General features: G+C 35.6%; 1 protein-coding gene across 3 annotated transcripts in view; it reads left to right on the top strand.

Moving 5' to 3' along the window:
- RARS (arginyl-tRNA synthetase) overlaps positions 1-6,654 on the top strand; it is a 30,605-nt gene extending 23,951 nt beyond the window's left edge. For all 3 annotated transcript variants that reach the window (XM_027841848.1, XM_027841849.1, XM_027841847.1), the window contains 4 exons: positions 455-560; positions 4,376-4,548; positions 5,400-5,647; positions 6,418-6,654. In XM_027841848.1, the coding sequence (XP_027697649.1) occupies positions 455-560; positions 4,376-4,548; positions 5,400-5,647; positions 6,418-6,527 (637 nt within the window). In that variant the 3' untranslated portion in view covers positions 6,528-6,654. The remainder of the gene's footprint in view (positions 1-454; positions 561-4,375; positions 4,549-5,399; positions 5,648-6,417) is intronic.
- Positions 6,655-14,716: the final 8,062 nt, after the last annotated feature.

The raw sequence follows: 14,716 nt of genomic DNA, 5'->3' as shown, positions 1-14,716 counted from the left end.
AAATCATAATAATTTTAGGACTCTAATATTTTTTACATTTCCATGCTGCCTGGTGTATTATAACTAAAGTATTTTATTCCGTTATAAAATGTTTAAATAAGAGTAAATATTTTGATATACACACACATATAAATAAATGGTGTGTGTGGGTGTACACTTATGTACCGTGGTTGTGTATACTTAAACTTCACAGATTCTGTCATCCACTATTTCTAACTGGATTTGTTCTATCTTTGATTTGATTATAATTAAGGAAGCACCTTTCATTTTGTCTTTTTTTCCACTATTCTTTGTTCAGCACCTTGCCCGTTTCCCCTCTCTCTCTTCACCATCCACAACTCATCTTCTCTTTTCTCATAGCCTCCTTTTTATTTTGGATTCAATCCAGTGCCAGTTTTGTTTTTTAGGTGCAGTTGATGCCATCAACTCAGAACTTTTAAATGTTTGCTTTTAGGAAAAAGTTTAAAACTCGCTCAGGTGAGACAGTGCGCCTCATAGATCTGTTAGAGGAAGGGCTGAAAAGGTCTATGGATAAACTGAAGGAAAAAGAAAGAGATAAGGTAATTTTAGTACATATTGGAGTTAAATAAGCATGTGTTTTGATTTTTTTTCTTTGCTTCTTACTGTGTTCATTAAGTAGACTGGAAATCATAGGCAAAATGATGCTTTGACCTTTTACTTTCTCATTTAGGTGGTCTTAGTTCACTAAGATTTTGTTGCACCATCTAAAGTTTAACATATTTTTTTAGTGTTTTCCCTAAACTGTTTTGCTCTTGTATGGTTGAAATCACCCTGACTAGGGATAGAGCATAGGGTAGTAGCCCCTAACAGTATCTCACATTTATATAGCATTTATTTCCTCACAACTACCAAATAAGGTAGGTTGTGTAAATTTTATTTTTCTCATGTTACAAATGAAGTGACATGATTTGTCCCTAAGTCAGACAGCTTATAAATAGAATTACTGAAGACTTGAACTTGAGTCTTAGAGTTATAAGTCCAGTGCCCTTCCCAGGCTATAGAACAAAATGAGAAACAGACTAAAAAGAGCAGAGGCAAAGAAATCTTCCTTTGAGGAAAACCACTTTTTTATTTATTTGTTTATTTAATTAATTAATTTATTTATTTAATTATTCATTTAGATTCTGTCACTGACAATTCAATAATAAAACACAAATGATAATATTGACAAAAGAGGTCACTTCCCCAGCAGTGGATTTCAACATCTGCTCCTATTGCCACTATCACTAATGCCTCCATCTGCTTTTCTGCATGTAGTTGAGATAACTGAATGGTGTTTGGCAAAAAAGAAAAGAGAAACCCATTTTCTGTAGTGGTTGTTACTCAGATTAACACATCTGTCCATATTCTTCATGTGGTATTTAGCTTTTAATTATGGATTTCCCACATGGAGCCAACATGATCAGATGAAAAGTGAAAAACCTGGACATTAAGCTAGCTCCTTCATTGTATTATGCCAGATTCAATTGGACCAATTGTTTTACTGATTTGACCTAATGTATTGATGTTATATATACTTATCCTGGTTGAAAACAAATGATAGGATTACATTTTTCCAAAACCAAATGCATTATTTTTTCTCTTCTCTATATTGTCAGAAGTACTATTTGCATTTCATTTGACATGATTCAGCCTTAATTTCACTTTGCATTTATGGGCTGATGTCTCAGTTTGTGGCTGCATAATGTTAAAACAAATGGTTGATCAATATGCATTCAAAAATCTTCCAAATCAAAAAATAGGGTAATTGTGACATTATGTAAACAAAATAGATGCCAGTTGACTGAGCCAGCTTTAATATTTGTGGATGGTGAATTTTATGGTCCTTTTTATAATTTTATACACTGAGAAGCTTTTATATTGCCATGCATTGTTCAGTCTTGCTAGCTAATATTGATTAAAACATTCTGTCAGCTTTTTACCCTGAGATTACATAATACTATGTGAGATACTTAAAAAGAACATGTTGATTTTGGTGTCAGAATACTACTTGCCTCCTACTATCACAAACTCTCCTTTCACCATCTTCACTCAGTAACCTTTCCTCCCTTGAAATACATTCAAATCAAAATTTCCGTCCTATCAAAATTATGGTAACTGTAACACCCCACCCCCTGGGTGTCATTCTTCCTCCTTTAAGGAGTTCAGCACTTGACTCATCAACCATCTCTTGCTCCTACATTACAGAACTTTAATATCCGTGTGGATGCTCCCTCCTTTTCCAGTTTCCTAATCCTCCTTATGTCCCATGACCTCCTTCACACTGTACCTCAGCCACACATAGCAGTGGTTGCACACTTGATTTCACCATTACCCACAGGTATCACACTTTCCTAACATTCCCCTGTTTGACCATAACCTATCATTCCAACTTTCCCTAGGCTTAGTCCCTTCTATACCTCTTCTTTGCCCTCATTAAGACCTCCTTTACTAAACCTTTACTCTTGGGTATTTTCTCAGGCCATTTTCTTTGCTCTGATTTCACTTTTCCTCTCTCTCCAACCTCAATGCAATAGTTTGCCATTTCAGCTCTTCACTGTCTTCTGTTCTTGAACCTCTTACCCCTTTGTTCTTCCATTGCCAAACTTCAGGGCTGGATTATTCCCACCTGCCTCCACTCCTACTCACAAGCAGCTGAAAAAAAGCTGGAGGCAGTCTTCACACCCATTCTAACTGAGTACATTACAAATTCATTATCCAACTTCCACTGTGTCCTCTCTGCAGTAAAGTAATGCTTTTATTCCTCCTTCTCTATCTCATTCCACACAGAATTTGCTCCTAAACCTGTTCCCTCCTCAAGCTCCCATGTATCCCTCTTCTCTTTTAGCTGAGACCCCTCCTCTGACTTAACTGTGAGAATTAAGACCATGGGCTCTTCTTCCATTCTCATCTTAAAACCCCTAGACCAATGGTGTCAAATTCAAATAGAAAGAGGGCCACCAAACTCTACATAAGGCTGCAGGCTGCACATTGACTTAGAAAACCATATTAACATCTATGTTCTATTTTATTTTTATTTATTTTTAAAAAATATTTCCTAATTATGTTTTAATCTGGTGCATGCAGTCTGTGTTCATTTGACACCTTTCCCCTAGATGGCGTCTACCCTTCTCTCCTTTACTGAAGTTTCTGAATGGCCCTTCTCCTTGCCAAAGTCAGTCTCCTACTTGTGCACCTGATCCCATTCCTTGTATTTCATCCAGGAAATTGCATCCCCAGTCATCCCACTGAATCTCCCTCCCCTTGAATCTTTAGCTCTCTGTAGTCATTGCCTGTACTTCCTCTGTCACACCCCTCAAGCCTTTCTAATCTGGCTTCCAACTGCATCACTCAACTGAAACTGCTTTTTCCAGAATTACCAAATTCTGATGGTGTTATTTTAGTTTTGATCCTTCTCAATCTATCTGTCACATTTGAGATTGTTGTCCACCTTCTCCTCCCTTTCTGACTCTTCATTCTACTTTGCTGACTCATTTATATCATATTACATAATTGTGCATGTTCCCTTAAGGTTTTGTTCTAGGCTGTGTTCTCTTCTTCCCTTGTACTCCATCTTATCCATGGGCTTAACTAAATCTCTATGCCTCTGACTTCAAGATCTGACCCATTCTCTTGAGTTTTAGTCCCACTCGTTTTCTGTTGGTTATTTCAAACTAGATGTCCTAGAAATATATTAAGTTCAAGATGTCTAAAACTTGATTATCCATTATCTTGCTCCTATTCTAAACTTTCTTATGTCTGTGTTCGTAATTTAGGCATTATCTAAGATTTCTCACTCTTCTTCACCTCACACATCTAATCAGTTTCCAAATCTTGCTATTTCCACCTACATAACATCTCCTTCATCCAACACATTCACTCAGCTCACACAGCTATCACCTTAATTCAGGCCCTTGTCCCATCTTGCTTAGATTATTACACTTGCCTCCTAATTGCTCTCCCTATCTTGGGTTTCATAACTGCAGTACATCCTACACATTGCTGCCAAAAGTTATTTTCCTTACATGAAAATTTGACCATGTCACTTTAACTCCATTGTCTCTTTATTCTATCTAGGATAAAGTAACTAAAACATCCTCTTGGCTTTCAAAAACTCTTATAACCTGGACCCAACCTATGTCTCCCAAATGTCTGTTTGTTTAGGGTACTTTGTAGATTTTTGTACCTGTTAATGATATACTTATTATATGTATGATATACATACATACACACACATATACATATATTATTGTCATTTTCAGAAGGTAAATTCATTGTGAAGATATGGATTATTTCATTCTTTGTTTTTGTATCCCAAGTGCCTAACCCAGTGCCAAGACTTACTAAATAGTGAGTGATGCTTTTTTTCTTAAAGGTTTTAACTCCAAAGGAATTGAAGGCTGCTCAGACTTCTGTGGCTTTTGGCTGCATCAGATATGCTGATCTTTCCCACAACAGGATGAATGACTACATCTTCTCCTTTGACAAAATGCTAGATGACAGAGGAAATACAGCCGCTTACTTGCTATATGCCTTCACTAGGATAAGGTAAAGTAGAGAGTAAGGCAAATGACATAATTTTAAATAGGAAATCAACCTACAGACAACTCTACTGTTAGAAATGGAAGACACCATAGCAGTCAGTTCTGATTTTGCAAATGAGAAAACGGAGGCCTACAGCAGTTAAGGAGGGCACACATGCCAACCATATCTTTGTTTCTCACTAGGCTGCACTCCAGACTTCATCATTCCCCTGCAATGGGTACCCAAATTGCCCCCTCCCAATATACTCCACTGCTTTTCAGCTTCCTTTTAGTATTGTCTTTTCTTCCATCATTAAATAGTAAGTTCTTTGAGGGCAGACCATCTCTTTGCTTGTATTTGTATTCTCAGCATGTAGCTTAGTGCTTACTATAATTGATGTCAGAGCTGGGACTCAAATCCAAGTCTTCTGACTCTTAGTCTAGTGCTTTTATAACTGCATCTTGCAACCTCTTGATCTAAAATTCTATTTTAAAATACCCCTTGTTTCCTCTTTTAAAATATCCCTTGTTTCCTCTTTTAAAATAACTGTTTTCTTTTGACTCCTTGGATTTTGCCTTTATTTTCTGGACTACCTTCTCTAAAAGTTATTGCTTTAAATACCTCAGAATTAAATCTATTTAGAATTCCTATTTTAGTTTTATTTTAGCAAGTATTTCAGACCAGATCATTAGTGTTATGAATTGCATAGTAAATTAGTACAGCTGCTGTAATGCTCTAGAAAGAAGCACTTATTCTCCTTAACTGGCAGTAATGTGAGTGGCTAATGCGCTTTTCTTTATGCTTAAATTTGTAATAAAAAGAATGGTTATACATACCATAAATGAGCAGTGTTCACACAGTAATTTCCTTTCTAGATCTATTGCCCGATTGGCTAACATTGATGAAGAGATGTTGCAGAAAGCAGCTAAAGAAACTAACATCATTTTGGACCATGAGAAGGAATGGAAGCTAGGCCGGTGCATTTTACGTTTTCCTGAGATTTTGGAAAAGATTTTGGATGACTTGTTTCTCCACACACTCTGTGATTATCTGTATGAATTAGCAACCACTTTCACAGAATTCTATGATAGTTGTTACTGCGTGGAGAAAGATCGACAAACTGGTAAGTGTCTTTATCCTACTTTACAGCAGGATTTGGTGTGGAACATTCAATATGACATAAAGCATTCTCCGCAGAAAGTAATCATACTCATTAGACACCCTAGACCAGCTCCTGGAATGAATTCTTGACTTTGTTTATATTGAAAACAATATACTGAAGACTCATCATCAGTTTTGCTTCTACTCCATTCTTTTCTTCCTCTATAATAAAGTACATTAAATTCAAGTAGTTGTTTGTAAGACAACTATTAAACTACTAGGGAAAGTCTGGCTATTAATGATAAACTAACATTGGAAAGAAAAGGCAGGCTACCCTTTATGCCCTTGGGTTCCCTTAATTCCTAAGTATTACAAGCTAGATTGTGCAAACCAAAAATCACTTTTCCATAATCTTGGCCAAAGTACCTTTATATTTTAATATTACCTTTTTTCATAAGGAAAAATCAAAAGGAAACTTCTAAATTTCTGCTTACATTTAGAGCACAGAGGCACTTAAAGGACATTCTAGAAAGAACATATTCTTTAAAAAAAGACAAGAATTTAAGAATACCTCAAAAGACCAAGCTGTTGAAATTGACAATGCATTTTTAATCAATTAAAAAAATTAAAGTAGTACTATAGAGATAGTAATCTAAAAACTTTTATTTCAAAGTAAAAAAAATTTCTATCAGTTGATATGCCTGTCTCTTCTAATGTTAAAAGGCACGGACCATTGTTTATCTTAAGATTTGAATAATTAAAAAAAAAATGCCTTGTTTTTGTTTTCCACAGGTGAAATATTGAAGGTGAATATGTGGAGGATGTTACTGTGTGAAGCAACTGCCTCTGTCATGGCTAAAGGATTTGATATCCTGGGTATAAAACCTGTCCAGAAGATGTAATTAAGCCTGTGTTTGAGACATTTTGTATTTTTACAAAAATGGCCATTTAGCACTCTTCGCTTTTTTCTAATCATGTGGAGAAGATATTTTAAGAAATAAAGGAAAAAATGCAGCTTTCTCTATAAAAGGAGCATTTTTATTTCTAATAATATATTTTTAAGGGAATCATGGTCCACCCTTCCCAAAGTCCATTATTATTGCTAACCTGCTTGGCAATTAGCCACCCCCAACTTTAACCAATGGTGCCAGACACAGCCATTCCCTGATGTGGTGACAAAGGCAAGTCCAAATCTCGATAGTAAAATAAGAGAAAGATAGTGCTTCTTCATTTGTCTGGCTTTTCAATCTTCTACCCTTTGCAAATGTCCATTTCCTCCTTCCCAGGGAGGAAATGACTATAGTCTACTAGTAAGAATTGAAGAAAAATGATCTTCAGCACTTGCTTCATCAGTTTCACTATCATTCTTATCCTTCAGGCCTAAGGGGAAAATAACAGTCCAAAGAGACAGAAGGCAATGTGTGGATGTTAGTTTTGTTATCAGCTTTCAAATATTGTTTACAAAATCTTGTCCTCATTGCAGATACTCTTGAGATGTGTGTACATTTTCATGAAAATTTTATGTAGTTGGGAAAGTAGGGATTATGGGTTGTTAGTAATATTTGCACCCTTGCCTTTTCTCAGATAAGTTCTGAGATTTTCCACAACTTTAGATACTTTGTGAATCAGTCCTTTCATGATAACAGCTCCTACTCAAGTCTTACTCATCCATAAGTACCTCATGACTTCCTTTAAAACTCTTGCCTAGTTTTCTTTAAAATGATTTTGCCCTCCACTGCTTCTGTTTTATATTTTTCATTCTTTATAAGATTTTTCAAATAAGTTTATATTCTAAACAGTGTTGCCCTCAAGTGCCATATCTACCCTGGTAAAGTGTTTGCTGAGTAAAGTGCTTTTTAGTTTCCTGTCTTCTTGGTATGGCAATTTATATGTCGGCTACACTTCTGTATGAAATTATTTAAATCTACCCAACATTTAAAGAATGATTGATACCTCTTTTATGAAAATTATTCTCAGTAATTATGAAAGATTGCATTCTACCAAGCTCCTTTATGAGACAAGTGTGGTCCTGAAACCCAAACCAGGGAGGAATAAAGCAGAGTGTGAAATAAAAATCTCAGGAATGAATGTTGAAGCAAAAATTTTAGATAAAATCTTAGTGAAGAGACTAGCAATATAAGCCTTCCCTAACCCCCCCACCAAAAAAAGCACTATGTCTAAGCTGATTTTATACCAGAGATGGAAGAATGATTCAAAATTAGTAAAGCATTCAGCATGATTAATAATACATAAAAGAAAATAACCTTATGATTGCATCAACAGATACAGGGGTGGGGAAAAGCCTGATAAAAGCAGTTATTTATGTTTAATATTCTGAAAGTATAGGTATGGAAAAATGTTGGTATTACAATAACAGACCTTTGTTTCAGAGACAAGCTTAGGATCATCCAATAAATTTAGCCCAATCCTGTTCAGTTCTGGAGTGAACATCTAATTGTAGATTCTTAAGGCACATACATTGATTAGATAAACTCTGCCAGTGGTATGAAATGCAAATAGGAATGGATCTCTGCACAAATTGACTCTGATGTATTTTTATTTTGTTAAATATTTTCCAATTACGTTTTCATAAGATTTGCAATAGTTGTAAGCCTGACAACTCTGCTCAACAGCATGTCCTTTGGCTGTCCAATGCCAGCATCCAATGCCAGCCATGTCTTCCACATATAATTCCACAGAATTACACAAAATTCTTTGAAGTTATCTAGCAACTGAGAATCACAGGATTAGATTTTAAACTGGAAGGTACCTCACAGGACGTTTAATGGGTCCCTCCTTATTTTGCAGATGAGGAAACTAAGGCATCCTTCATCCATTTGGTTTTTCCTCTGTGGATAGTTGGGTCAAATTTTGGAATAGTGTTCCAGGCCTTGATTTAATGAACCCTGTGTCAACTGTAAACAGGTACATCGAGATGACTTCACCATCTATATGGAATCCTTCAACTTGTGTTCTATGCTGGCTCTCCTTTAAGATGGCAAATAAACATCTCCTCATTCAGCGATTAGAATCATTGAAGGCAGTATGGTATAGTGGGAGAAAACACTGTGGAGTCAAAGGAACAAAGCCTGATTCCAGATCCTGAGGCAACTAGGTAGCCTAGTGGATAGAAAGAATGCTGAGCCTGGAGTCAGGAAATACCAGAGTACAAATCTGGCCTCAGATACTGGGGTGCTATGAGAATCTGGGCAAGTCACTTAATCTCTACCTTAGTCCTCAACTATAAAATGGGGATACTATTAGCACCTACCTTGCAAATGAGATATTATGAGAATAAATGAGAAATGAGATAATATTTGTAAAGGCCAGTGCCTGGCACATAGTAGAGGCACTTAATAAATGCTTGTTTTTGTCTTCCCTCCCCCCCAAGTTAAACATTCACTACTATTGTGACCTTGGATAAAGAACATCCTCATACATGAAATAGAGGAGTGAGACTAGGTGGCCTCTTCTAGCCCCAAATCTATAATGGTCTTATAATTTTTAGCTCATAATTTTAAAAAATGCATTTAAAAGTCAGCCTTACCAGTACAAGATAGGGGAGATATGGTTTGATAGCGTTTCTGAAAAAATGATCAAGGAGTTTTAAAGGATTATTATCAGTGTTAAGTCAAAAGTGTCTTGTAGACCAAAAAGCCAACGCAATTTTGGGACACATTGAGAAAGCCATAGATAGCTTTCAGGAGCAGAATCCTCTGCACTTGTTTCTGGTTAGGTTTTCTCTGGAATATTGTGTTCAGTCCTGGGTGTCACAGTTTAAGCAGGACATTGAGGAGAGCTACTAGGATGGTGAAGGGCCTGGAGTCCAGGTCATGTGAGGCTCAGATAAAGGAACTGGAAATATTTAGCATAGGGAAGGACACTCAGGAGGACAAGATGGATGATTTCAAGTTTTTGAAATGCTGACATGTGGAAGAGGGATCAGATTTGTCCTGTTTAGCCCGAAGAGGGCAAAACCAGGGGGTGTGGTAGAAGTTGTTAAGAAGCAAATGTAGGCTGGATGTCAAGGAAAAACTAACAATTCAAACTGTTCCAAAATAGAATGGCTTTTCTTGTGTGGTAGTGGGTTTCTACACCCCACCCCCCTTCCCATTGGAGACTTTCCAGGAGTTAGATCACCACTTGGGAACGTTAAGTGAAGATTTCCTGCAGGGCATGGATTGAACCAATTGGCCAATGTGGTTCTTATCAACTTCAAATTCTGTGATTTCTGTTCCATATTCATAGAAGACACCTTATTAGCATCATTTTGCTCCCACATGATCAAATTTTTTTTGATAGTCAAGAAACAGCAAGCATTTCAGAATCTCATATTCCCTACATCTTCAGTAAACTGATGGTAAAGCTGATCTACTATGGAAAATCACTTTTAAAAGCCTTCCTATTCCTTTATAATACTTACATTGAGAATATTCTTCATGAACATTTAAATTATTCTCATAAAAATGTTGAATAAATTCAAAAGAATATGCCTCCATAATTATTGACTTTCTCTTGGTCATCACCTTTTGGTAATAACAAAGTCAATTTTTTTTCCATGCATGCCTTAGGTATTCCTACTCCCTCACCCAATCCCCCATATCTGGAGAAGTAATTCTTCAATACCCTTAAAATGCCTCCCACTGAGAGCTGGGCCTGAAATAAAAAAGACCCAAGTTCAAATATGGCCCTGGATCGTTTCTAGCTATGTGACCCTGGACAAGTCACTTTATCTCTGTTATCTCAGTTTCCTCAACTGTAAAACAGGAATAATAATAGCTCTTACCTTGTGAGTATCAAACAAGATATTGTCTGTAAAGCACATAGCACAGTATAAAACACTGAGCACATAATAAGCACTATGTAAATGCTAGCTGCTATTTATCATTATTATTTTCCATGTATAATTGATAAAATCTGTGTAATTTTCCCATCTTTGTTTCTCATACTGTTGTTTTTCACTTCTCACCATAAGCATAGCTTGGACCATGATGTTAAAAGTCCAAAAATGGTGGATCCACTGTCCTTCAGGAAGCAAAGAGTTTATTTTAAAAATCTTTACGGATCTTTTTCATCTTCATCTGTTGCTTTTTCTCCTTCCAGTTTCATCCTTCAGTGTTGTCAGGATGACTTTGCTTAGGTGCATTACTTAACCAAGCTTTCTTTAGCCTTCCCCATCCTGCCCCCCCCACCTCCCCTATTGCATCTCCTCCTCCGTAAGATATTATAAACTAGTTTCTATATGTTCAAAATCAGTAATGCCTTTGCCTACCAGCTATCTCATCTTTGAAAGTAATTCATATATTTGCTAAATAAGGTGTTATGACAATTGATTTATATCAGTTAAACTAATATATGAAATTGTCATAAATCAGTGTTGATATCTTTTTTTCCATCCGTTTCCCTTTTCAACATAAAAATTCCATGTTTAAATAGGTCAGGTTGGAGATCAGGTTATAATTACAAGTCATATCTTTTTTCATTTTTATTTTCCTGTAGATTTATATTAATTTTTATCTTTGTTTTAATACATTGGTGGTCTGGTTTACTCATTGTATTTGTATCCCAATTGATTATCTCACACAGGGCCTGGCACATAGAAGACACTTAATAAGTGTTTGCTAATTGATTGTTATTTTTTGTGATCATTCAGTATTTGCCTTGTCCAGCACCTCCTGTTCCTTTTCTCAAAAAGTGGAGTAGTAGAACTTCACATCCTGCTTTTACACCTTATTACCTATTTGACCTCAAGGAAATAATTAAGATTCACTTTCATCCTCTGTAAATAAGGGGATTAGACAAAATGACCTCTCAGGTTGTTTGCAGTTCTAAATTCTGTGATCCTCAAGTATTACATATAAGTGCAAGACTTAATGTGTAGTTAGGCAGCAAGGTGGTATAGTGGAGTCAGGAAGACCTGAATTCAAATCCTTCCTGAGAGAGGTACTGTGTCAGTCTGGGCAGGTCACTTAACCTCTCTGAGGCTCAGTTTCCTCATCTATAAAAAGGGATAGTAATAGCACATACTTTACAGGGTTGTTGTGAGAATCAAATGAGATAGCATATTTAAGACTCTTTGCAAATCTTAAAGTGCTATACGAATGCTAACAACTATTAGTCTATAATTCCAGAGAAAGAACAAAATTGTCATCTTCTGAAATTCTTGAAATATAAAAGGGCAAAAGTAAACATAACAATGAAAGAAAAATTGATTTAATAAATAAAGCATTTCTTAAGCACCCATTATATGCCAGACATTGTGCTAAGCACTGAAGATAAAAAGACAAAAGTGAAACAGTGCCCTCCCTCAAAGAGCCCATATGGTATTGGACAGAACCAATATATACATAGAGAAGTAAACACAATTTTTTTTCTTTTTAATGCTAATCTTTGACCTCTTGAATTCCTTACTATTGAACCATATTTTCCAGCATTTTTAACCATGTCACTGTATTAATTTCTGCAGTGAAATTACCAAGTAATAAAATCTATGACAAGTGTTCACTTTAGTAATATAAATTCTAAAATTAGAATATCTCCTTGCATGAGGACATGCAAGTTCATGAAAGGTTTTTTATTTTCAATTTTCTCTTGTATTTACTGGTTTTAATAATTGAAAGAATTCTAGATTAAGATAAATAGCATTCCCTCCAGACAATACTAAGAACAACAGAAAGAGAATAACAAAACCATCAAATATATCACTTGTAATGATATTCATGGATTATCTGAATTCTTATCAAAACAAAAAGTTACCTAATGAATCAAGGGGAAAAAATCAATGTGTTGTTTAAAAGATAACAAACTTATGGGAAGTAGGTAGATTAAAATTAAGAGGTTAGTTGAAATTCATGCAACTACAAGTTTAAGAAAGGGGGTGAGTGGCTTTATTGATAATTAATACAACACAATTCAAATTAGAAAAAAATTGAAAGACAAAAACATATGATGATAAAGATGAAAAAGAAAACTGCATAATAATTCTCAACTTTTATGCACCCCCAAATACAAGAGACTTTAAAAAAAAATTACTTGTGATACATTCTAAAAGTAGACCATCATATTCCTCAATCAAAATGTAACAGATCAACTAAAAAGATTAACAATAAAGAAATTAAAATTCAAAGTCACTTACTTAATATATTGTAAATACTGGCTATGTGGAGAGAACTGAATTATAATCAACTTTGATATTCTTGATTTTTTTCATTCTTTTAACTTCATTTTATTTTTCTTGATGTCTCATGGAGTCATTAGCTTCCACTTGACAAAATTTAATTTAATTTTCTTCAGTGATGTTTTCTGCCTCTTTTACCATTTGGCCAGTTCTTAAGGAGCTATTAATTAAGGAGTTATTTTCATCAGTATTTTTATGCTTTTTTAAGCAAACTATTCTCTTTTCATAATTTTCTTGCTGCTCTAACATCTTTTCTCACTCTTTACCACTCTCATTTTATATTTAAGATCATTTTGAGTTCTTTAAAAAAAAAAATCTTTTTTTAGGTCTTCTAGGAATTCTTGGTGGCTTTATGTCCAATCTGCACTTTTCTTTGAGGCTTTGTTTATAGATGTTTTCATGAATTTGTGTCTTGAGCTTCTTAATCACCATAGTAATGTTTTATGGTAAAGTTCTTTTTTTACTGTTGTTTGTTTATTTTTCCAGGCTATTTCTTGACTTTAGACTTTATGTTAGAAATGGGCTATGCTTACTTCTAGGGTGGGATGGAGTGTGACTGTCCCAAACTTCAGGCTTTTACATCCTATTGTTTTCACAGTTATGCCTGGGGACTAAGTTTTAATGTTTCCAAAGTGCTGTGATCAAGGGAAAGGTGTGGTCACTGCCCTCCTGGTTTGTGCTGTGATCCTGACCCAGATAAGGCCCAAGCTCCCTTATAACTCCAAGCCTTCTCTGTACCTTGGAACTATGACCTAGAAGTGAGTAATGGAATAGCCAAATGATGCCCACTTCTGGACCCAGTGCTAGCACAGGGGTTCCCTATAATCTCTTTCTAACCAGGTATTCAATCCCTTTACTCTCACTGGACTCTGAATACTCCCAGTACCACTGCTGCTACTGACACTGATGTCAAGACCTATAGCTGACGTTCCTGCTGCACTATGCTCCCAGCCAACCCCCAGCCTAGTACCTTACACCTCTCTTTCTGTCCTTTTAAGCTGTCCTGGGCTGGAAAAATTATTCACTCTGAGCTTTTGCTGATTGTGCCACTTAGAATTCAATAAGATGCACTTTTTAAAAGTTGTTCAGGGAGAAATGTAGGGAGAGCTTGACAAAACTTCTCCACTTACCCTGACATTTTGGCTCTTCTCTGCTTTCCCCACCCCTACTTGACATTCTTGCTATAAACAGAACCAGAAGAAAGGGAAGTTGCAGCTAAATGACAAAATGACTTACAGGTACTCCTTAAGGTGACAAAGGAGTTGGTAAATTTGATTTCAACAAATGCCCAAATGGAACAAGATAAGATTCCATATAATATTTGGTCACCATATATCGCAGCACCAATGATCAATATTTGCACCAATGAAAATAGTTGCAGTTTATATGCCAACATTGATTGCTGAGGATAACGTGATGGGAAATTTTTATAAAGAGCTTGATAAGGCCCCGCAATTTAAATTGACATCCACTATGATAAATGGAGTTCAATGCAAAGGCATAAAAAAGTGAGGACAGGGATCAATATATGGCAAAACATGGTTCAGGAAAAAGGAAAAGGACAGGGCTTACAAGTTGTACAGAAGAAGCCTCACACTTTGATATATAAGCATTTTCTTCAAGAAAATAATTATGCTAAGCACCATATAATACCATAAAGGGCAAACTCTTCTAATAGTCTGTATAAGCAAACCATCAATTTATCAGAGCTAAGATTAGAATTAATATAAAAAAGAAAGAATAATAGAGGGGGAAAAAAGATATGACATAACTTAGTAACTTCCTACATTATGATGATTTTATATTATAATTGATTCTGTATTTGCTTAAGTCCCCTTTCTATGTCCTTGAGTTGAGCTCAGGAATTTAACTTTTCCTTTCAGTTAGTTTAAAGTTATAATTAAAAGAAAAGTT

Source organism: Vombatus ursinus, unplaced genomic scaffold, assembly GCF_900497805.2.
Source record: "Vombatus ursinus unplaced genomic scaffold, bare-nosed wombat genome assembly UNPS02014863.1, whole genome shotgun sequence".
NCBI classification, from domain to species: Eukaryota; Metazoa; Chordata; class Mammalia; order Diprotodontia; family Vombatidae; genus Vombatus; species Vombatus ursinus.
The sequence above is the reverse complement of the archived record's forward strand: the minus strand, read 5'-3'. Positions and strand labels throughout refer to the sequence as shown.